We start from the raw sequence: 24,100 nt of genomic DNA on the forward strand, positions 1-24,100 counted from the left end.
GGAACGAGGGCCTCGTTCGAAGCACCACTTTGCCTGGATGGACCGAGGAGAAAGGGGGCTTAGAAGAAAGAGCCTGAAGCTCACTAACTCTGCAATCAGAGGTGATGGCAACAAGAAATGCAGTCTTAAGAGTGAGAAGCCTAAGAGGACAGTTGTGAAGATGCTCAAAGGGAGCGCACATAAGGTACGTCAAAACAAGGTTCAAGTCCCACTGAGGCATTATGAAAGGAGATGGAGGAAAGAGATGAATAATGCCTTTAAAGAACCTGCTTAAAACAGGGGACTTGAACAAAGAAGGCTGATCTGGTAGCCGAAGAAAAGCGGAAATGGCTGGCAGGTAGCCTTTAAGAGTGCCCAGAGCAGAGCCCTGCTGGGCCAAAGAGAGAGGAAACAAAAGAACCTCATTAAGAGGGGCAGAAAGGGGATCCACAGCCTTGGCTGTGCACCATGCCACAACCATGACCCCTAGCTTCCCATCATGCCTCAGGGGTGACAGTTAGGTTAGTCGTTCTTTGCGGCGATCCGGAGGTCAGGGCACAAAGAGATGACAATTTTGGATCATTTGCCCAGGGAGGTGAGTGGGTTGCTTATGACTTTGATGAGAGAACTAGGATTACAGGTAAGTAACTTATCCTTCTCTTCCAGGGGATCCTCATCAATAGTCATAAGCACTTGAATCGAGTAGCAAGCCCACCCCCTCTACCTGTGGGCAAATGAGTACCATAAAAAACTAACATCAAAGAATCCAATAAAAATGACTTTAGCATTGAAATAAATTCCTCAAGGAGTATTGGCCCACTTGTGCATCTGCTCTGGAATCAGAATCGAGAAAATAGTGGCTCGTGAAAGTAAGCATCGATTTCGAAGTGGCTGCCTTGCAGATCTCAGCCATCGGTACATTGTGTAAAAAAGCCACTGTAGCTGCTTTTCCCCAAGTGGAATGTGCTTTGGGAGAAACCAGAAGAGGTTTATTTGCTAATTGATAAGCCAGATTGATGCAAGACACTATCCATCTGGAAATGGAACGTTTGGAGGCTGGGAAACCTGTTCAGATGGCCCCATTGTTTAGAAACAATTGATAAGACTTTCTAATGGTCTTGGACTTATCAAAGTAGAATTTCAGAACTACCTTGAGGTCTAGGGAATGGAGAGACCTTTCTGCTGGCGTGGATGGAATGGTAAAAAAAAAGAAGGTAGAGAGATCGTTTGGTTTACATGGAAATCCAACATCACCTACGGAAGGAAGGAGGGGTGGGTCCTTAACACAACCCTGTTGTGATGAAAAACTGTGTATGGTTCTTTGGAACAGAGCACCAGAATCTTGCTTACTCTACAAGCTGAAGTAATCGCCACCACAAAAAAGGCTTTCCATGTAAGGTGCTGAAGGTTCGCGTTGTGAATAGGTTCAAAAGGGGACCCATCAGTTTGGAAAGAATCAGATTCAATTCCCAAGGTGGAGAAGGAGGCCGGACGGGGTGAAACTTTCTTTAAACCCTGAAGGAAATCTTTAACCACCTGGAGCTGGAAGACAGAAGATTGATTTGGAGACTTTCTGTAGGCCGTAATGGCAGCCAACTGTACCCCAATGGAAGTATACTTTAGACCGGATTTGGCCAAATGCAGGAAAAAATGTAAAATGACCTGCTCTTGACCCCTGGTAGGCTAAAAACCACTACGTATACACCACAAATAAAACCTTTTCCATTTGAAAGAAGAGGAATGTCTCGTGAAAGGTCTTTTGGACTCTCTCAAAATGTTCATGCAGTCATGAGGGAGATTTAGGTGGCCGTACTGGAGGACCTCAGGAGCCATGCTGCTCAGTTCAGCAAGGGAAGGTTGGGATGATGGATCATCCCATTTATTTTGACAGAAGGTCCGGTCTGCACAGAAGCCTTCTGTGTGAACACACCGAGAGATGTAGCAGGTCCGGGTACCACCACTGCCGTAGCCTATCTGGTGCTATCAGAATCATTCTCACCCTAGAGTGTGTAGGTTTGGCTATTACCTTCGGGATGAGAGGGAGAGGCGAAAAAACATAAACAAAGGTTCCTGACCAGGCGATCAAATGGGCTTTCCCTATCGATCCTGGTCAGTAAAACCTGGACACGAAGGCATGGCATTTTTTGTTTAACTCATCAGCAAAGAGATCGACAGTTGGATGACCCTATTGTTGAAAAATGCCCACCACCACTTTGTCGTTTAACACCTAGTCTTGTTGATCTTCAAAGTGACGACTTAGAGAGTCCGCCTGTGAATTCTGTTCCCCTGGCAGATGGACTGCTGTGATTAAGAGCTGTCTGGCCCGAAGCTAATGACAGTTCGCCTGAGCCTCCAGGGACAGTGGTCGAGAGTGAGTTCCCCCCGCTTGTTCAAGTAGTACATGGTGGTCGTGTGTCCGTTTGTACTAATATTGACTTGGACTGTATCGACGGGTAGAACGCTTTGAGGGCTAGATGTACTGCCCGTAGTTCCAGCATGTTTATATGATATGTTTGTTCTTTGCTCGACCACTTGCCCTGAGTCTGCAGAAGACCTGTGTGTGCTCCCCAGCCCTGAAGTGAGGCGTCTGTGATCAAAGATTGCGTTGGGGGAGGTTGGTGAAAAGGGACTCCCACCAGGAGATTTTTCAGATGAGTCCACCAGGTTATGGATGCTCTCGTGGACTGGAAAGAAGAATCCAGTCTTCCCATCATGCCGACGTCTGATCCCATTTGTCTTCCAAGTCCTGCTGCAGAGGTCTCATTCTCAGTCTGTAGTTGGGGACCAGAAAAATTCAAGATGCCATCGACCCCAGGAGTGATGCAACTTGCTGAACTGAGGGCTGATGCACTTGAAGAAGGAGATTGCACTTCAGTTCAATTGATAACAGTCTCTCCTTCGAAGGAAAAATTTTTCCTGCGCTAGAGTCCAGAGTAGCCCCTAGGTAGTGAATTCTTTGAGTTGGCTGATGGATTAACTTCTCCATATTTACTTGAAGGCCCAAGCGTTGTAGTAAGTTCAGGTAGATCCGATAGTGGTTTTGTCACTGTTTGGGGAGATGAGCCCTTTAGAAGCCAGTCGTCGAGCTATGGATAGATGACCAGACAGTGGCGACGTAAAGCAGCGGTTACCATCGCCATGCATTTTGTGAATACTCGAGGTGCAGATTTCAGGCCGAACGGTAGAACTCTGTACTGATAATGCTTGGAGCCTACCATGAAGCGCAGGAACTTCCGGTGCCATGGTGCAATCGGAACATGAAAGTAAGCATCCTGGAGGTCTATCGAGCACATCCAATCCCGTTCTGAAGATGTGGATATATTTGATGGAGTGCCAGCATACAAAACTTTTCGTTTTTTTTTTTTACTTTGTTGAGAGAATGAAGATCCAGAATAGACCTGAAACTCTCTTTTTGATCCTTCTTTTGAACCAGTAAGTATCTGGAGTATACCCCTTTTCCTCGTTGTGATGGAGGAACCTCATCTGTGGACAATTTTTGAAGGAGAGTAGATACCTCACGACGCAACAACAGCAGTTGGTGTATTCTTGACTTTACTGGGGAAATGCAGTTTGGAGGAGCACGAAAATGTAGTGCATATCCATTCTGTAGTATATTCAGCACCCACTGATCGCTTGTTATGTTGCGCCACACTTTTACATGTTCAGGGATACTTCCTCCCACTGGAGTGGGCAACAGCATCAGAGGAAGTAAATGTTAATTGTTTGCAAGTGTTCTTGGCTGTTAAAGATGACTGTCGGGTGCTCCTCTACCTCTGGAAGGCCGATGTCTCCGATAGCGAGACTTGGACTGGTGGTACTGCCTTTGGGTCCTTTGAGGGGCTTGAACCCTCCGAAGGAACGCCCTATGATCGTAAGGCCTGTACCAACGTATGAACTCCTTCATTTTCTCTAACCCCACAGCGCTAAGAGTGCCCTGTTCAGACTTCATCCTGGCCATTTCTTCATCAGTGTGAGAATCGAAAAGGGAATTTCCAGGATGTGCTGCTGGGCTTCCCGTTTTAAGGCTGTAAGTCGCAACCAGGAGGATCTTCCTGTGCATATGCCATGTGCGTATGAGTGAGCAGCTAAAGATGATCAATCAGCTGCCGCACTGATCATTTGATTTCCCTCCTGGAGAATCTCCCCAAAATCTTAGCGGTCCTCTTTGGGTAGCTTTTCTTTGAAACATTCAGGGAGTCCCACAACGCTCTATCATAACGGCCCAGCAGGGCTGCAGCAGTAGATATTTTCAAAGATGCAGCTGCAGAGCACAAACTTTTCTCCCCCAAGAATCTTGGGCTCTGCTTTCCTTGTCCGGAGGAAATGTCAAAGAAGAAGCCACTGCATGGGTCTGCAGCCGCAATAATCACCGAATCTGGCGGAGGATCTGACCTGATGAACAGGGGATCTTGTTCTGCTGGTCTATATTTCTTTAAAACCCTCGCTGGAGCTGTTTTTATTGTTGTTGGGGTAAGAAAAATGTCCATGACTGGTTGTAAAAGACCAGGAACCAATGGCAGCAAAGGCCGCTACGCGGACCTCTGATGCAGAGTCTCAAATATAACAGATGTAGATGTCTGAGGTGTGGACATCTCCAGGTTTATCTTTTGTGCTCCTCTTGACAGGACTTCATGGAAGGTGTTGATGTCGTCGACCAGTGACACTTCAGAGGGTGGACTGTCCATAAGAGTGGGCGAATAATCCCTCTTTGAGGTGTGGGCTGAGGAGGACAACCAAGACGGTGATCTTCATCTCCTATGACGACCATGAACAGCGGATTTACGTGAAGGAGACTTGTCCCTAAGGCGACCTCTGGAAGTTGTAGTGGGTGATCAGTCAACTGCTTGCACCAGCTGAGCCAAAGGAGATCTATGCAGAGGACATGAATAGTCCAAAGGTTGCTGCACCTGTGCTTAAGGCTCTTTCTGCTAGTGATGGATTGGGAGAAGCCACCTGGGAGAGAGATAAACAGGGAGATCTGTGTCTCAGATTCTATGTGACAGTATAGCAGGATACCTCACACACAAAATTGATAACATATACAACAAAATAACTGCTACCTCCAGCTTTCGCTCAAACCCCAGTTTTGAACCCCCCTCTGTCTCATTCAGGGCTAACAAACTAGAGGAATTCCCTTTGCTCACCACCGAGGACACGGAATACCTGCTGAAAAAGACTAAATCTGGATCCCCTACTGACCTCATCCCTGCCAAAATCTCCAGATTACTCGCCACTCAGCTTGCTACCCCATCTGCGCCATTCTAAACAGTTCCTTAAAGGAAGGCAAGATCCCCAAAGAGTGGAAAGCTGCACAGATCCTGCCCATCAGGAAAAATACCAAATTACCCCTGACGTTATTACTAATTACCGTCCCATCTCCCTGCTCCCTCTCCAAAGCAAACTGCTTGAGAAACACATCAACACACACTTGTCCTCATTCATTGAATCCTCCGACAGCCTTGAACACTCACAGTCTGGCTTTCGCCCTAGACATAGCACGGAATCGGCCCTGGTAACAGTCACAGACAACATTCGAATGCTTGCAGACGGCGGCCGAGCAGTGATTCTCATACTGCTCGACCTGTCAGCAGCATTCAATACCATCTCACACCAGATCCTGCTGGAGAGACTAAGAGCCATAGGCATTCAGAACAACGCACTAAAATGGCTGACTGATTTTCTGAAGGAGAGAACCCAAACAGTCAACCTAGGTCCTTTTAAATTTCAGACCACCACGGTTTCCAAGGGAGTACCCCAGGGCTCATGCTTAAGACCCACCTTATTTAACATTTACGTCACCCCACTCGCGTCACTTCTGAGAAACCTAGAGTTCATACCAATCTCCTACGCTGACGACACACAACTACTCCTCGCCTTCGACAAAAGCTCCACGAACATCGAAACCACCTTCTCGGAGGGCATGAAAACCATCACTGAATGGTTGAGCAACAACTTACTTCAGTTGAATGCAGAAAAGACTGAAATTATGTTTTTCAAAGATGCAGTGGCTAGATGGTCACCCAACTGGTGGCCCACTGAACTGGGCCCAGCCCCGTCCCCAAAACAAGTGGTTAAGAACCTAGGGGTCCAAATTGACCACAAACTTAGCCTCTAGGAGCATGCTACTGCAACCACTAAGGCCTGCTTCCATGTACTAAGACTGCTTCGCAGAGTCTTCCGCCTTCTCCCATCCTCCACACGGAAAACCCTGATACAAGCACTGGTCCTGAGCTGCCTGGACTAATGTAATGCCCTGCTGATCTCAGCCAAGGAAATCTCCATGAACAGACTGCAAGTAGTCCAGAATACGGCTGCCCGCTTAGTGACCAGTGACACCCCCCCCTCCCGAACAGCTTCACGCTCCCTACTCCGCAAATTACACTGGCTGGCCATACGCAAAATAATCAAATTCAAGGCCTGCTGTATAGTGTTTAAAGCCTTAAATAAAATGGGACCCAGATACCTGTCAGACAAGTTGGTCAGATACACACCCCCCCCCCCGATCAGGGGTTCAAAGATCTCCCAGTCGTACCAAGCATAAAACATACCAGATTAGGAGGTAAATCCTTCACTTACCTAGCCCTCCAACTCTGGAACCAACTACCCAGGGACATCCGTCTCTATACCAACTACCTGTCATTCAGAAAAATGTTAAAAACTTCACTGTTCTGAACCACCTATTCTGCTGTTCCCAAGGGCCGCCACAGCGCGGAGATACACCGACTGGGGTGATTCATGCGCTCTATAAATGATATAAATAAATCTGTGGTCTTCTCCTCGTTGCGTAGGCGGAGCCGTGATCTGCGGGATGGATTTCTGCACCCGCCGTTCTGGAGACGGAAAAGACGAGCTTCCCGACGTCAAGATGACTTGTGGAGATTTCTTCTGTTTCGACGTCGACCAATGTCCCATTGACGGAGACTTGTGTATCGACGTCGGAAGAGGGCTACCCAACAGAGTACCAAGTCTCGACGTCGTACGAGGAGAAAGTGATGGTGAAATCTTTCTTGACGTCAAACCCCTCGACATTCTCGATCTCGGCCTCGACGTTGAGCATCTCGTGGGCTGCAACGGTGGAGTCCGCCTCGACATCGAATCCCTTCTTGACGTCACTGGAGATCTGGGCCTTGACGTTGAGCGCCGTCTTGAGGGCTACAACGGAGGGGTTTGCTTCGACGTTGAACCCTTTCTCAACGTTGTTGGTGACCTAGGCCTCGATGTTGACCGCCGCCTGGTTGACAACAACAGAGGGCTGCGCCTCGACGTCAGACCGATGGCGACGACGGAAAGCGATGTCTCGACGTTGGGCGATCCCACACCAACATAGAGCGACTCCTCGATGCCGACCGTTGCCGGGCTGACGGTGGCAGAGGATTCTCCGCTGATGATGTACCTCTGTGTTTGGAAGTCTTTGACAACGACCAATGTTCTCTCGACGGCGAGCCTGTGATCGATGGGATTGTCGTTGACGTTTTCTTAGCCGGTGGAGGCATTTTCTACACCGAGTCCGATGACGATGAAGAACAGACCGAAATGTTGCTTCTGGAAGATGATCTGGGTCTCTTCTTCTTCTATCTCACAGGAGACCTGCCTCTAGAGGTGTAAGCTTTACCTTTTTCAGAGAGTCCATTAAGGCGAATCCTCTGTCTGTCCTTGAGAGTGCGTCTTGATAAAGACTGGCAGTGTTGGCAAGCCTCAGGAACATGAGAATCCGGAAGGCAAAGAATAAAGACAAAATGAAAGTCTTGTTTTGGCCTCTTTTTTCACAGAAAGGGCAAGGATCAAACAGAGAAAGCTTTTCCGAGAGAGAAAAAATGCCAAGCTGCCTGATAACAAGTAAAGGAATACTCCAACAGGTGTTAAATGTCGAAGTATATAGTTTTAAATGAAAACAGTATATCTTTTCTGACAAAAAAGTCAAAAATCTGTGGAGCTGATTAACCAGGGTCCTGACTGAAGGAGCTGGAAAGAACAACTGACCTGACTGTCAACTCTGAGGCACGATGGGAAGCTAGGGGTCATGGCTGCCTTAAAGGCACGGTGCCAGTTTTGTGAGTTTTTCCATTTTCTTTCAGTTTCTATGCTATTGAAGTTACAATGCAGCCTATGGGCTAACCATGACTGCCTTTCTCTTTGCAGGACTACTTTTCTGCTGTTCACTAAAAGCAGTTCAAGTGTCTTTTGGTCTTAATGGTTTGTTTGTTTATGTGTAAAGACAAGATTTTACAGCATTGCTTAGGCTGTATGACGTGATGGATTGCTAGTGGGGAAGGTGATGGTGAATCCTTCCACCCACTAGCCGCTGATGGGTCTGAAAGGTCATTCTAGGAGAGTTTGGAGGCTGCTGCAGGGGGGGAAAGGGTGGACTGGGCCGCCCGCTGGTTCCCAGACCCGTGTTGCTGGGTCCACATCCGCAGCCACGTAGAGGCTTTGCAGCTTGCATGAACTGGTAGCTAGACTGGGCTGGGTGTGGTGGGGTGCCTCTTTTGTAGCAACAAAAGGGGCAAAAGGCAGACTGTGGTGGACGGGAGGCCGCAGCGAGGCCCAAGGATCTGGCCGTGCCCCGAGAATCCTTAAAGCGCTCCAGCGCCAAGTCGGCCTTGTCACCAAAAAGGAGATGGCCATCGAAGGGCATGTCCAGCAAGGTTGACTGAACTTCCTCTGAAAAACCAGACGTCCTCAACCAGGCGTAACGCCGAAGGGCTACTAACGTGGCAATCATTCTGCCCAGTCAGTGGTATCCAGACCACAGAGGATTGTGAATTTTATGGCATGACACAGAGAATAGTATTATGCAAATCTCCTTTATTGCCACAGCTCAGCAGCAACAATTGAAGAACATAGAACTTCAATGAACATTTTAATGTGTTATAAAGTCCCCCCATGACCAGCCATCTTCCTTCTTTGTTGCTGCTGCTCAGAAAGATAAGTACAGCTTAGCGCTTTTTAAAGACTTTGACTGCCTATTATACTGTATGACTATATAAAAGTATTTAGTTGATATTTGTCAACTATATGGTTAACTTGCTACGCTTGTATCGATATGTTTTATGTTTATATTCTTTATCTTTATGGCCTTTTAAATCCTTATACCTACTTAAACTCTACCCAAACTATGCGCTCACGCCTCCCCTTCTCCTTAACCCTGTCGCTCTTTCTCCGGTTTTATTCTGAACCGGAATAGCCTTTTATTACTCCTGTTTACCTATAAACTCTTACCAGCTTTTGTACATGCGCGCGCCCAAACGCGTCCCTTCGATCCGCACGCTATCTTTTGAGCGCCGTATTTCCATCAGACACTTCGGCTCTCAGGACTCTCCTTATAACGACGACGAACATCTAAGCGAGGTCGCTGCACAGACCCTCTTGTTCCGGCCCCCTCGATGCGATTGTGCACATCGAGGACGGCCGGAAAAAAAAGAAAAAGTACCCTAGCAGGCAGCCACGCACGTTGCAACGTGCGTGGTGGCCGTTTTAGGACTTTGGGCTAACTTACACAATATAACGCTTACGCCATTTTACCAAATCGGGACAAATCAGCGGACGCTGTACTGGCAGTTCAAATAACTACCTTCTTTACACCTCAGATCAGCTGGTTGACACGCTCTCTCCTAGGTAGGGACTCTATAAACCTGATTTCTTTCACAAATAACAAAGGCTAGACTTATGTATAGGGGACTTTTATAAGAAGCTTTTTAGCCCTACTGAACTTTATTTAAAGCCTATAAGACTCTACTTACTCGCCCAACTTAACTAATTAACTGCCAACTAAACAAAGCTTTATAAAATATTATTATTATTATTTATTTATTTTTCAAAATACTTTATTGATTTTCACAAGGTATACAGAAAGGAATATGCTACTTACCAGTATGCATCTGTTCTTGGCATGTAGAGCTGCGGATCTATACACTGTGCATAGATCGCCATCTGGTGTTGGGCCCGGATGTTTGCAGTTTGTTTTTCTTCTTGGACAATGTTTGGAAGTCACGAGTTCGGTGACTCCTCCTTCGGTCCGTACTGCGCATGGGCTTCGGCTCCATCCTCAGATTGTTTTTCGCCAGCAGGGAAAAGATGGAGCGTAGTGATAATAGTAAAAAAAAACATGTGTGTTGTATCTAAATAAGATAGACTGGAACGGATACAGGTAGCCGGGGAGGCGGGTGGGCGTGTATAGATCTGCAGCTCTACATGCCAAGAACAGATGCATACTGGTAAGTAGCATATTCCGTTCGAGGCATATGAGCTGCAGATTATACACTGTGCATAGATTATATAGCAGTACCCAACCCTAGCGGCGACCACCGGTATCCGTTGCAGTGGTTTGAAACAGTGTCTTTAGTACAGCCTGGCCCACACTAGCTTGTTGTTTGGAGTGCACATCTACACAGTAATGTTTTGTGAAGGTGTGCGGTGCTGACCATGTGGCTGCTCTGCAGATGTCATCTAAGGGTATGTTCCCTAGAAAAGCCATAGAAGCCCCTATCTTTCTTGTAGAGTGGGCTTTAGGTGGAACAGATAATGTTCTTTTTGCTTTGTGGTAGCAAATTTGTATGCACTTTACAATCCACCTAGCTATCCCTGATTTTGAGATGGGGTTGCCTTCATGTGGTGGAGAGAACGAGACAAACAACGGTTTAGTCTTTCTGAAAGATTGCGTTCTTTGGATGTAGTAAAGTAAAGCCCTTTTAACATCAAGTGTATGTAGAGCCCTTTCCGCAACAGATTGAGGTTGCGAGAAAAAAAACGGTAATTCCACCGATTGATTGAGATGGAAGGGGAAAATGACCTTAGGCAGAAATTTTGGATTTGTGCGAAGTATCACCTTACTGTGATGTATCTGTAGAAAGGGTTCTTGTATAGCGAACGCTTGTATTTCACTAACCCTTCTAAGGGAAGTGATGGCTACGAGAAAAGCTGTTTTCCAAGTAAGGAACTGCAGCTCACATTTATGCATTGGTTCGAAAGGCGGTCCCATGAGCCTTGTAAGAACTACGTTTAGATTCCACACAGGTGAGGGTGGTGCCCTGGGCGGAATTACTCTTTTAAGGCCTTCCATGAAAGCTTTAATAGCAGGCACTCTGAAAAGTGATAAATGCTGTCTGTTTTGCAGGTAAGCAGCAATTGCTGCTAGGTGTAAACGGATGGATGGGTATGCCAGGTTACACCTTTGTAGATGGAGCAGGTAGCATATGATGTGCTGTATGGATACATCTAAAGGGTTGATTGTATTGTTACGTCAGTAAACAACAAATCTCTTCCACTTTGCGGCATAGCATGCTCGAGTGGTAGGACGTCTGGCTTCCCTGATAATGTTCATGCAATCAGGGGGAAGGTTAAGGTATCCAAATTCTAAGATTTCAGGAGCCAGATCGCAAGGTTGAGCTGAGCTGGGTCCGGGTGCCTGATTTCTCCATGGTTCTGGGTTAGGAGGCATGGGGACAGGTGCAGTTTTTGGTGTGGTACCACTGAGAGCTGTAGTAGTGTGGTGTACCACGGCTGCCTGGCCCATGTTGGAGCTACCAGAATGAGTGTGAGGGAGTGCTGTTGTAGCTTCCTTACCACTAATGGAACTAGCGGAAGAGGTGGAAAGGCGTATGCAAATTTGCCTGACCAGTTCATCCATATCGCATTGCCTTTGGACAATGGGTGTGGGTATCTGGCGGCGAAGCTTGGGCATTTTTTCTTTTCGTGGGTGGCGAAGAGGTCTATCTGAGGATGTCCCCACTTGTGAAAGAATGGGTGAAGAACTTGTGGATGCAGTTCCCATTCGTGCATTTGCTGCGTTTGTCTGCTGAGCAGATCTGCCATGGTGTTTTGTATCCCTGGGACGTGTTGTGCCAGGAGAAAGATTTTTTGTGGGATTGCCCATCTCCATATGCTCTGTGCTAACCGAGAGAGCTGTGGAGAGTGTGTCCCCCCCCTGTTTTTGAATGTAGTACATTGCAGTCATATTGTCTGTGCGAATGAGGACTGCTTTGGCTGAGATTTGTTTCTGAAATGATTTCAGGGCTAGAAAGATCGCCAATAACTCCAGATGGTTGATGTGGAGTAACTTTTGTTGTGGCGTCCATATATCTTGCACTGTGAGGTGTAATAGGTGCGCTCCCCAGCCGGAGAGCGATGCGTCCGTTGTTAGAATTACCTGAGGAACCGGGTCCAGGAACGGTCGCCCTTTGGAAAGGTTTGTGGTGTTCCACCACTGCAGAGAGCTATGGGTGCGACCGTCCACCAACACCAGATCCGTCAGTTGCCCCTGGGCCTGGTTCCACTGGCATGCTAGGCACTCTTGGAGTGGACGCATGTGGAGTCTTGCATGAGGCACTATGAAGATGCAAGATGCCATCATCCCTATTAGCTTCATAAACACTCTTGCTGGGAGAGAGTGCTGAAGAATGAATCTTTGGTGCAAGGCTTGTATGCTTGCGATTCTGGCTGAATTGGGATAGGCTATAGCTTTTGAGGTGTCTATAGTGGCACCGAGGCATTGCTTTGTGTGAGACGGTATCAGCTGGGACTTTTGGTGGTTCACCGTGAAACCTAGCTGGTGGAGTAGTTGGATGGTAGTGTTTGTATGTTGCACACATTGGTTGTAGGACGTGGCTTTTATTAGCCAGTCGTCCAAATAAGGGAAGACGTGAATGTGTTGTCTTCTGAGGTGTGCCGCCACTACTGCTAGGTATTTGGTAAACACTCTTGGTGCGGTTGTGACCCCGAAGGGGAGAACCTTGAACTGATAATGTTGACCGTCCACTACAAATCTGAGGTACTTTCTGTGAGAAGGGTGTATTGGAATATGAAAGTATGCGTCTTTCAAGTCCAGTGTAGTGAGAAAGTTGTTCTGGCAGAGGAGTGGGAGAACTTGTTGAAGAGTTACCATGTGAAAATGGTCTGAATGTATGTATGCATTTAGAGGCCGGAGGTCTAGAATGGGCCGTAGAGTCTCGTCTCTTTTTGGTATCAGAAAGTACAGAGAGTAGACCCCTAAATTTTGTTGATTGATGGGGACCTGCTCTATAGCTTGTTTTTGCAGGAGGGAGATTACCTCTTGTTTCAGCAGTGTGGTATGTTCTTGTGACATTGTACGGTGCCTGGGTGGAATATTTGGGGGGGTAGATGTTAGTTCGAGACAGTACCCTGACCGAATAATTTGGGTCACCCATTTGTCTGATGTTATGGTCTCCCAGGTTTGAAAAAAGTCTTGTAGTCTGCCCCCGACTGGAGTGGAATGGTCTGGGGGGAGCGGGGGAAAGTCATTGTGTGGGCGGTGTGGCAGAACGGGCGGTGTTGGTTTTGCCCCTGCCTTTATTATTGTTTCCTCTATATCCACCTCTTTGATAGCCCTTTGTGAAGGTAGTCTGAGGAGGGGACTTGTAGGACAAAGAGGCGTTATCGGCAGAGTAACCCCTGCCAGTGCTTTGAAAGGAGGAGCGGCGAAAGGAGCGTCTAGGAGTGTGGGATTGTAATGCTCCCATAGACTTCGCCGTATCTGTATCCTTCTTCATTTTTTCCAGGGCTTCGTCTACTTTTGGGCCAAATAAGTGTTGTTGGTCAAAAGGGTGGTTCAATATAGATGCTTGGACCTCCAGCTTAAAGCCTGAGATTCTGAGCCAGGCGTGGCGGCGAAGCAGAACACTGGTGTTTATAGCCCTGGAAGCTGTGTCTGCTGCATCAAGTGCACATTTAATAGAGGTGTTGGTAATGATCTTTCCCTCTTGTATTAGTTTGTGAGCCTTATTTTTATATTTTTCTGGGAGATGTTGTATGAAAGTCTCCAGCTCATCATAGTGTGCTCTCAGTGGTGGCTGGTGACATTTGAAAGTGGTGGGGCGTAAAAAAAGGGTCTAAATGTGTTTTGTGTCATAGCGAGCCTGATTGACTAAAGGGGAACTGCAGGACCCTCACGCCAAGGAAATTTTGAAGAACAAAAAAAAAAGGCCCAAAGGATGCAGGTTAAACCACATTTCAGAAAGCAAGAATATTTATAAAAGTAGGTAGGATATGTAGACTTGAAATAATTAAACACATTTAAAACTGTCCCATATCGTGCTTCATTCCTGCTTGCACCCGTGCCATCCAGTTAGCCTGACTGCATTATTTTAAAAGAATAGGGAACATTGGCGTTAGCCGCCTGACCTTATTGCCAAAGAAAGATGAACTATATGTCACCTCAGGTCTCCATTAGGGCCAAAGATTGGGTGGCGAAAACAGTGACCAAGTCTCCATAACCACACTCTCTCGGATGCATTGAATTAGTTATATAGCGCCACTCATACCAGTGCAGGGTGTCTGAGCACTTTGCATCACACGCATATTACACACAGACATTCAATCATACATGTGTAAATCACTGTGTAGGAAATGTTACGTAAGCCAAAGGACTAAAAGTGTAGGAGTCACATGTCATCCATACTGGTAGGCAGCATAGTTTAAGAGTGCTTGGTGTGGAGAAGCACAAACTCAGAGTCGAAAAAGAAACAGCATAGTTGGGAGTTTTCTTTAATAATAAGAATCGATTTCTAGCCAAATTAACCCTTTTTGCAACATTGATCAATGTTCTGTACTTTGCAGAGTGTATGCAGTTCTAGGATGAAAGTTAATACCTCACTATTCTATATATTTGTTAAAGTCTTTTGTCGAGGATCTGGCGTGAATAGCTCCTCCGGCACCGACTCATCTGTCGGTGCCGATGTTTTCGGGGCCGACAGCTTCTTTGGTTTATCTGTGCCATGCTTTTTCGGGGCCTCCGATTTTTTGTTCGGTGCCGAGGCAGGCTTCGGCACGGGAGCGTCGGTGCCGAGGGATTTATGTTTGGTCGGCACCGAGAGGCCAGGTTTCGACACCGATGGCTTCGGAACGGAGCTTGGTGTGGTTTTCTTCGGTGCGAAGGGTGTTTTTCGGCGCCGCTAGTAGGCTGGCTCGAGCCCGAGCCGCCGGGAGACTTATGATGCCTCTTCACCGGGCCCGAAGGTGGGGTGATGGAAGCGGTATGTTTGGTTTTGCCTAGGCCCGGAGGCGAAGGTGTAACCGGAGTCTCTTTCGGTATGGGCGCAGGAGTGGGAGGGGGTAGAGTACTCACGACCCTCTGCGCCAGTGTGATCTCCTCCACGTCGGAGTCGTCGGCTTCGGAAGCGCTGACGAGGTCGTCTTCCTGTTCGGTGTGCTGCTGTCCCGAAGCTCCGATGTCTTCTCCGAAGAGGTCAGGTGGAGCCGAGGTCGATGAGTGCGCCATGGTGCGTCAAGTTAGTCGATCCCGAATAGTCTTTTTCGACTGAAAAGACTTGCAAGCGGGGCAGTCTCGGGCCTCGTGTTCGGGAGAGAGGCAGAGGTTGCACACCTGATGTAGATCGGTGTGGGGAAATTTAGACCCACATTTTGGGCACTTCTTAAAGGGAGTCCTTTCCATCGGCCGAGACCGGAGTCGAGATAGGCCCGAAGGCCGCTGCCGATGCCTGGAATCGAGGAAGTGCCGAAGAGAGAGATAAAGAAGATGATTTTGTCTGAAGAATCTCGATGGACGAGGATTTTTTGTCGAAGGTCGAACTGGAAAGGTTCGAAGCTGGAGCACGAAGTATTACATCCGAGCCCGATGGTGGAAAAAAACAATCTGAGGATGGAGCCGAAGCCCATGCGCAGTACGGACCGAAGGAGGAGTCACCGAACTCGTGACTTCCAAACATTGTCCAAGAAGAAAAACAAACTGCAAACATCCGGGCCCAACACCAGATGGCGATCTATGCACAGTGTATAATCTGCAGCTCATATGCCTCGAACGCATATATTCGGTTAAGCAAGGGTGTCCAAATTTACATGTGCATATATAGCATGTGGGTAATGCGCCTTTATGGATACCATGAGCTTAACCTGGGCGTCCAATGGTAGAAGAGAAAGGGACAGGAAAAGGAAAGAAAAAGGTGCAGCTTTCCGCCTTCCTCCTCTGATGATAAGCAAGGGAGAAGAGATGTGCGTGAATTGGGAAGACACAGGGTAGGCGCAGGGTGCCTGTCTAGCGCTGCTTGGTTAGGGACAACGACCTCAATGCTTATTGGCCAGTGTATGAAATCACCAATGCGGCAGTATGGTCAAAGATCGTCAGGAACCCTTTGCGCTATTGCGTGGTGTCCGTGTGTTGCCCGTATGGGCATGCGTGGTCTGCTTTTGCTGGAAGCTGAAAGCTGGAGGACCGGTCCTACCAAAGCTGCTGCTGTGTGATCGGCACCATTTTGTGATTCAGCCCCCCAGTACAGAGCTACAGTTTCACGTTCGGTTACGGTTTTTCCTTCTTTATCTTTAGACACAAATCATGAGCGACCTAAAATATCTCTGACCTTTCCACCAAGCGGTCCGTTTTTTTGTCATTTGTCGCCCTGTGTGCACTTCGCCTTTTCCGCAGTCCCTTGCAGCTGTTACCGGCGATTTTGTATCCGTATCTGCAGTGCTCAGCCGATCTAAGCCGCCATTTTGTGCACCGCTATTTTGCTCTGGGCTCCGGGTTCGCTCTGGGTTAGTTCAGGGGGTAGACCGCAGGGTCCCTCGCCGGTAACTCTTTAGCGTTGATTAGCATTGACTCTTCGTCTACGCTCGTATGAAAGGCGCGCGCTAGTGATGGCAGAGAGGGTATTTATATGTCAGCGGTTGAGAAACAGGCTGCATTCGTCGCCGCTGCTGAGTCCGGACCGCACTGTCCACTCGAGCACTCAGCCTACCTGGCTGAAGTGATCGTGCCAGATGTAGCGTGCCTTCTGGTACCTGCTCGCGCCCTTCTGCATGTGCTTCGTCTGGCGATGCTGGCGGTGTTCTCGGCTCGCAACGGCATACCTTTTATGTTTCGGTTTAGGTTTCTGCTTTGCTGTTGCTGGATTGCCATTATGCTTCAGCGTCTTGCTCGTTTTTCCCTGAGGTTCAACTGCGATTTCCCTTCCTTCTCAGCACTGGCGAGCGTCGCGATGATGTCCACCTTGGCAGTGGTGTTTCCAATGCTCAGATTTACAATTTTTGTGCTCCTCCCGCTTGCATACTCATTGGGAGCGATGTTCTTCTCTCCGATCCGAAGGAGCGACGGGTTCAGGCAGCCATTAGCTCTGCCGTCCAAGCCCATAAGAATGTCTACACCCCTACCTCAGCTTAATATTGAGCAAAAATTGGAGGAGCTTGTCAACAAGGCTCTTGAAAAGGCATTGGGCTCGATTGACGGCACAATGAATACAAAACTAGAGTCCTAATCCCATGCATCACCACACCCCTATACAGGTAAACAAGACGGAGAAACCAAGGCTCCCAAGAAGAGGGCTTTTGAAGGAAACCAAAGAAAGGGCGCAAAGAAGCCCAAAACCTCCATCCCCTCATCTCGCTCTCTAGGCGGTGACACGACTGGTGCCTCGGGCCCCCCAGATGGGCAAGATAAAGACCCAGAACTCCCTATCCACAAAGATAGCTATGAACCAGAAATCGAACTATCCTGCTCCCCTGGATTCAACACAGATGTGGAAGAAGGACAGTTAAGGAGACCGGGAAGCTCGGAAGAGGCATGTAAGGCCTCCGGGTCCAACATGGCAATCGTAGACCCATTTGGTGAGGAAATGTTCGATCCTCTATTAATTAAACACCCCCTGTCACCGGAGTGGACCCCATCGCAACACATCGCGGACTACCTCTCCTTTTGGTTGAGGAAAGAGATCCCCAAGGAAGTTAGATCTAGACTTCGATCGAAATGTCCGAACCCCTCCCTACCCAATAAAGTGGCTATGACTCCGGAATTACATCCCAAAGTAGTAGCTTCCATAGCTAAAAACGCCAAAGACCCCCGGAAAGGCATCAACAAAGGATTACAATCCTGTTAAGACCGCCTTCTTGACACAATAGGCCCACTCACCAAAATATTTGAGATGGCCGAATCAGCCTAACTGTGAGATAGTCAAATTGTCCCTAAAGAACTCAGAGAATGGGTACAGAGGGCAATATGCCTTATAGGCAATGCCAATACCGCCATATCCACAGAGAGAAGAAAAGGGGTGCTATTGAAGATCGACCCTAAACTGATCGAATTAGCCAAAAAAGACAGAGGTCCTAGCGCCCACGGCCTTCTCTTTGGGGAAGATTTCATCAAAGAAAGTCCCAGAAAGAAATTTAAAAAGTATTTCAAGATAGAATTTTTACCAGGCCTGGGAGAATGCGGGGTCATTTCCCCAGCCGTGGAATATCACCCTCAAGACCCTTCACGGGCCGTGGTGGAAGATTTAACAACTACGGCACCCAACAATTCTACCCACAGAGGCAGAGGAACCGCGGACGGCTCTTCAGAGGCGAACAGAGACAACGTTCTTTTTCATCAGATAGGAACCTCGAAAGACCTTTCAGATACCCCTCCAAGGGTGGGAGGGCGATTACGCCAATTCGCTGGCAATTGGAATCTAGTAACTCAAGACACTTGGGTTTTGAATACAGTGAAGGGCTACAGGATAGACTTCACCAATACCCCCTTCCAAACAAGACGCCCACGAGAGATTACCTTCTCCTCCAAACACAAAGATCTGGTCTCTCAAGAGGTTAAAGACTTATTAAAGAAAGGAGCGATTATCGAGGGCACACAATTAGGATTCCTCAGCAAAATCTTCCTGGTAGAGAAGAAAAACAAAGAACAGAGACCAGTCATAAACCTAAAAGACTTACATCACTGGGTAGTTTACCATCACTTCAAGATGGAGGGAATACTCCTTTTCCTCAGAATGAAAGTCTCTGTGTGGTTACATATTTGAAAGAGTGCGAGAGAAGAACTCAAACTCTGAGACTAAATGAGACCCAATTATTAATTTCTCACAGATCTCCCCATAAGGGAGTTTTGTCACCAACCTTGGCAAGATGGGTGAGGGAAGTCATGCATGAAAGCGGTGTAGACACCTCTATTTTTGGAGAACATTCTCTCAGAGATGCATCGGCTTCCAAAGCCTACTTTCTCGGTGGGGGGCTGCAAGAAATACTTAGGGCAGCAGACTGGTCAAATGATAGTATGTTTAAGAATTGTTATTTTATACCAATCTCTAATGTGATTGATAATGTTGTCAATGCACTTTGAACTTGCATAATATGGCCTCCGTGTCGTGCCATGAAATTTAGATTTTTCACAGGTTGCTGGGCAGAAAATCTGGATTTTATTAAGTACACAGAGGCTAATATTATCCCACCTCTTTGAATTTAAACTCACCCTGCTTTATTCTGATGTTTTGGGAAGATATTACGGAATTCTATTCTTCTTCTTTCAGAATAAGAATCTCTTTCCCTCCGGACCTCGAGTTGGAAAGCGATCTCCAAATGCTTTCCTGATTTCTACACGTTGAACTTTTCTCTTCGCAGTCTAACAAAGAAGGAAGATGGCTGGTCATGGGGGGACTTTTTAACACATTAGAATGTTCATTGAAGTTCTATGTTCTTCAATTGCTGCTGCTGAGCTGTGGCAATAAAGGAGATTTGCATAATATTAGCCTCCGTGTCCTTAATAAAATCCAAATTTTCTGCCCAGCAGGCTGTGAAAAATCTAAATTTTGCTGCATCTCTCCCATCCGCCACTGCCTGGACAAGAAGGGCCCGGGCCTCCTCTGGGTACTGAGGCAACACTTGCGCAACCGTATCCCAGACTTATGAGTATAGCGGCCCAAGTGGCATGCGGTATTCACAGACCGCAGCGCCAAACCGGAGGAAGTTAGCATGCGCTTCCTAAGATGATCCAGCTTCTTAGATTTTCTATCCAGGTGCAGAAGGGACTGTTTCCTTGGAAGAAGAGGCTTGGATCACCAAGCTCTCGGGGGAAGGGTGTTGGGTGATGAAAATGGGATCACCCGAAGACGAGCGGTGGTGGTGGGCAATCGTCCGTTCCACAGGAGCCTCTGTGCTGGGCTTGGACAAAGTGCCCAGAAAGATGTCCGAGGGGGCTTCATTGAAGGGCAAGAGGGGTTCAGAGAAGGTTGATGCCGGCTGAAGCACCTCTGCCAGGAGGTTAGTCCTGACTGCCACTGTAGGGAGCTCCAGGCCCAAAGCCTTGGCTGCCCTACGCACCACCACTGCATAGGACGCTCCCTCCTCCATAGCCACAGTAGGGGGAGAAAGCATGCCAAGGTCTGGGGACGAATCCAGACCACTGGCATCACCCAATTCCTCTTTCCATTCTGGTTCTTCCAGCTGGTTAGTCAAAGGGTGCAGCGACCCCTCCCAGTCCTCATCACCTCCTCAAGGCAATATGGAACACCTGGGATGAACAAGGGACTAGGATATGGCTCCGGGCCATCTCGGAGCTGAGGATTGGGATGGTGTCGGCCGGGGGCACAGCCGGCGCCGGGGGCATCATCGGGGAAGGTCAACCGGCATCAATCGGGATCCAGGCCTGGATCCACGGGGGCCCTCTGGAGCCACCGGCATCGAAAGCCCAGGGCCCCCAACCGACTCCGTGGGGCCCAAAGGCGCGCCAGCAGAGTCTGGCTGCCCAAACACACAGTGGAGGGCTCCGTAGAACGTAGCAAGCTTGGCAGCGGACGCCCCGGCTCCCTGAAATGGGGGGAAGCACGGAGTCGTCCCTGAGTCAGGTGCCAGAGACGGAGCCTTGGAGCAACGGTGATCCAGGTCCCACGTCGCGTCAGCTGACCGACGGGAGGAAGGCGAAGAGCGACAGTGCTCCTTTGCCTTTTTCTTGTGCTTCAACTTACCCAAAGAGTGCGAACACTTGAAAGAGGTGTGGTGGCTCCGCGACCGGTCTCGAGACCTTTCCCTCGAGCGGGAACGACATGGAGCCGACTGCCGGGCATCCACATGCTTTCGGGACAGGGCTCGCAAAGACTTCGGAATCATGCCCCAACAGTCGGAGCACGGCTTCGGGTCATGGTCCAGCTCCAGGCACCAAAAGTAAACCAGGTGCGGATCGTCACAAACATCAGCTTGTGACACGAGTCATAAGGCTTAAATCCGGTCCGACAATGAGACATCCCTTGCGCACCAGGAGAAAAAGATGTCTACAAAAGTCGAAAAAGTTTAGTTAAAAAATGACTAAGGGGCAAGCTCTCTCCAGATTTGTGCTACGCTTGCCCTAAAAAAGAAAGAACTGACGTCAGCACGCAGGGGCGGCGTCTAAGTAGGCGCCGCGACGTCATCCCAGCGACCATGATGCCGATGACCAACACAGAGTCAGCCGCCACTTACCGATGCGCAGTATTGCTTTAGAAAAAGTTCTCCGGATCCAGTCTGACGCCTGGGGTAATTTTAAGGTGAGGAATCTATAACTAATAGTCTCTTTCAGATATTCTAAGTATATGATCTTCCATTCTTTCCTTCCTTACGCTTATAATCATCCCTCCATCATTTTACATCTACCAGTCTGATCTCACCCACTATTCTGCATTGATGTTTTCAAGCTTTTGTTCCACTTCTTTTCCTGCATGCTTGATCTTGCTCTCCACTTGAGTGTCCAATCTCTCAATTCCACTGTCCAATTCCTTCCTGTACTTCTCCTCTCCACTTCACTCTGTGATCAATGTATCTTAAAGCCTCATTATCCCATTTGTCAATCTTTTAGTGCCATTACATCCAAACCCTACTTCTGGAGTCTTCACCTGATGTTTCCTCTATTGTGCATGCAATATCTGTTCTTAGGAGCCACCTTTTTCAAACGTGCCAGCATAAACTGTAGAAGATGAGCTCAAGGAGTCTCTTGTATAAAAAAAGGATTACCTGTGTGCATAATTTAGTGTACACAGGGCATTCTTCATTTTCATTGGACTGCAGCACTGGTCTATAGATTTTATTTTGTTTCTGGTTGATAGAGGGGTCACCAATAGAGCTTTACGCTACAAGGCATTAATCAGACTGGGATTTTAAAGGGGGGAGGAAACATAAATAGATTCACTCAAAGAACTAATCAGAACAGTACAAACCTTTATTCTTCCTTCTTTCAAGTTCTCCTCCACAGCAGTTAGATCACCTTGGAGTTTAAGAATAGTTTGATCACGATTGGTCACCTGGGAAAGTACACAATGTTAAAATGACAACATATATGAACTTTGGCATGTCAGCTGAAAAATACCTGTATGAAGGAAGGAATTGTCTCAAAATGTACAATAAAATTCTGGGAATCACTGAGGTGGATAATAAAAGGAAAGGTGAATGTGGGGTGCAGCCAAACAGATCAAATCCTATGCTACTGAGGAATAATTTATGTTTGTTGAACCAATATAATGTATTTGGGATTCCGATGCACTAAAAGTTTGGCACTCTCTCCTAGCCAGATGTATCTGGCTCCTTCGCTTCTCTGCTTTCAGGAGGAGCAGAATGCTTGCTTCTTCAAACAATTTACCTCTTCCCTTCTCCTCCTCCATATCTTCTCAGTGCTCCTCCCTTCTGAGGCACCCCCTCTTGTTGCCCCAACTCACCAAGGAAAAGCATATATATATATATATATATATTCACTTAAAAAACCATAGGTTTCACACATGTTATAGTTAGGTGGATATTTCCCTCGTAAAAAACCAATGAAATTCCCCCGGAATAGTTAGTTCAGATAACTATAACTCGCGCGCCCGCAATCCACTGCTCATGACGTCACATATTACATCACTCATGACATGGTCAGTGGCATCACTCATGACATCACTGATTACATCATCCTTGTGATAGAGTGGCGGTCGCGCGAGTTATAGTTATCTGAACTAACTATAACGGGGGAATTTCATTGGTTTTTTACGAGTGAAATATCCACCTAACTATAACATGTGTGAAACCTATGGTTTTTTAAGTGAATTTGCAAGGTTTTTTAAATGCTAGTTCCTAACTATAACGTGTGTGAAACTGTCACGAGGAGAGCCGCTGCGACAGTATACAAGGGGCCGACTGGTGGGTGGCACGAGACATCACGGACAGTGTCTTTTGTGTTTCACAGGGAAACGAGTGGACGTCAACAACGTCGGAAGAAACCACTACGGACGCCTTCCCCTTTAACTGGGGATCTCCTTCTGGTAACCACGCCCCTTTTGATGACGAGGAACTCACACACCCAATAAAGTTGGGGGAAGAACGAGTCGTGGTGTGTGGCTACACCGGAGCGGAAGAAGAGACAGCGAGTGGAGCAGCGGAGCGGAGATACGGAGACGAGAGTAGCGAGGAGACGAGAGAGACACCGTCGAAGGAGGATAAGTCGGAGACAGGAGGACTCCGCACCTACGCATCGCCGAGCCGCGCCCAGGGAGGAGCGTGGCTGACCCAGGTACGTGATCGTTTCACGGGCTGGGTCGGGAGGCGGGAGAAGGTTACGAAATAAAACCTGGGCTTCTCACCGCCTCGACTGTCTATACATTCCCCCCCCCCTCTCACGTGCACTACCTCTTCCTTTTTCACACCGGCCGAGTTGGGTATTGTTTGTTTGAATTCACCCAAGCACCGGAGTGTCCCCTTCACCTCCCCGGGCCCTTTTGACCGGATGTCAACTTGAGCGTCGTACTGACCCTAGCCTTTTGTTCTTTATTTCTCCCTGTGTTGGGGCGGCTGCCGCTGGGAGCCTACGAAAGACCACGCACGGAACAAGAACGTATCCTGCCCAAGAGAGGAGCGGGTTGGGGACATACCTTGAAGCCTGGAACGAGCGATAGAGAGACTGTCGAAAGGCCCCCCCCTAGGGACAGTGTGGGACCTCAAACTGGATAACAAAAGCACTAAGTTCCCCTTGAGAATAAAGCCTTCGCTAACTAGACGCCGTGTGTTGCGTTATTCTTCCCACCCGCTCACAGAAACCTATGGTTTTTTCTGTGAATTTGTACGTTTTTTTAAATGCTAATTTATTTATGTATTATTATTATTTTTATATATTTATTTTACAATAAACTACGTATTAAACATTTATTTTTATTTTTTTGGTTTTTCACCGTACGCGCACGGTGCGCGCACCCCCGCGATTTTTTAAAATTTTTTTTTTTAAAAAAATGTCTGCCTTCGGGGTCCTTCAGGGACCCCCTGACAAAGGCTAGGGGGTAAGGAACTCTCTACCCTGCCCCCTTTTCACGTTCGCCACCTTCCTTTTTCACTCTCGCACTGAAAACAAACAAAATGGCGGCCGACACTTCCTGATTTCGACCGATTCGAACGTTGACTA

General features: G+C 47.8%; 1 protein-coding gene across 1 annotated transcript in view; it reads right to left on the bottom strand.

Moving 5' to 3' along the window:
• The window catches only part of PMFBP1 (polyamine modulated factor 1 binding protein 1), a 2,019,859-nt gene that overhangs the window by 1,107,112 nt on the left and 888,647 nt on the right, over nucleotides 1-24,100 (bottom strand). The window contains exon 24 of the mRNA XM_085636957.1: nucleotides 21,894-21,977. Coding sequence (XP_085493083.1) covers nucleotides 21,894-21,977 — 84 coding nt within the window. The remainder of the gene's footprint in view (nucleotides 1-21,893; nucleotides 21,978-24,100) is intronic.

The sequence above is a fragment of the Triturus cristatus genome, chromosome 12 (genome assembly GCF_964204655.1).
Source record: "Triturus cristatus chromosome 12, aTriCri1.1, whole genome shotgun sequence".
Lineage (NCBI taxonomy): Eukaryota > Metazoa > Chordata > Amphibia > Caudata > Salamandridae > Triturus > Triturus cristatus.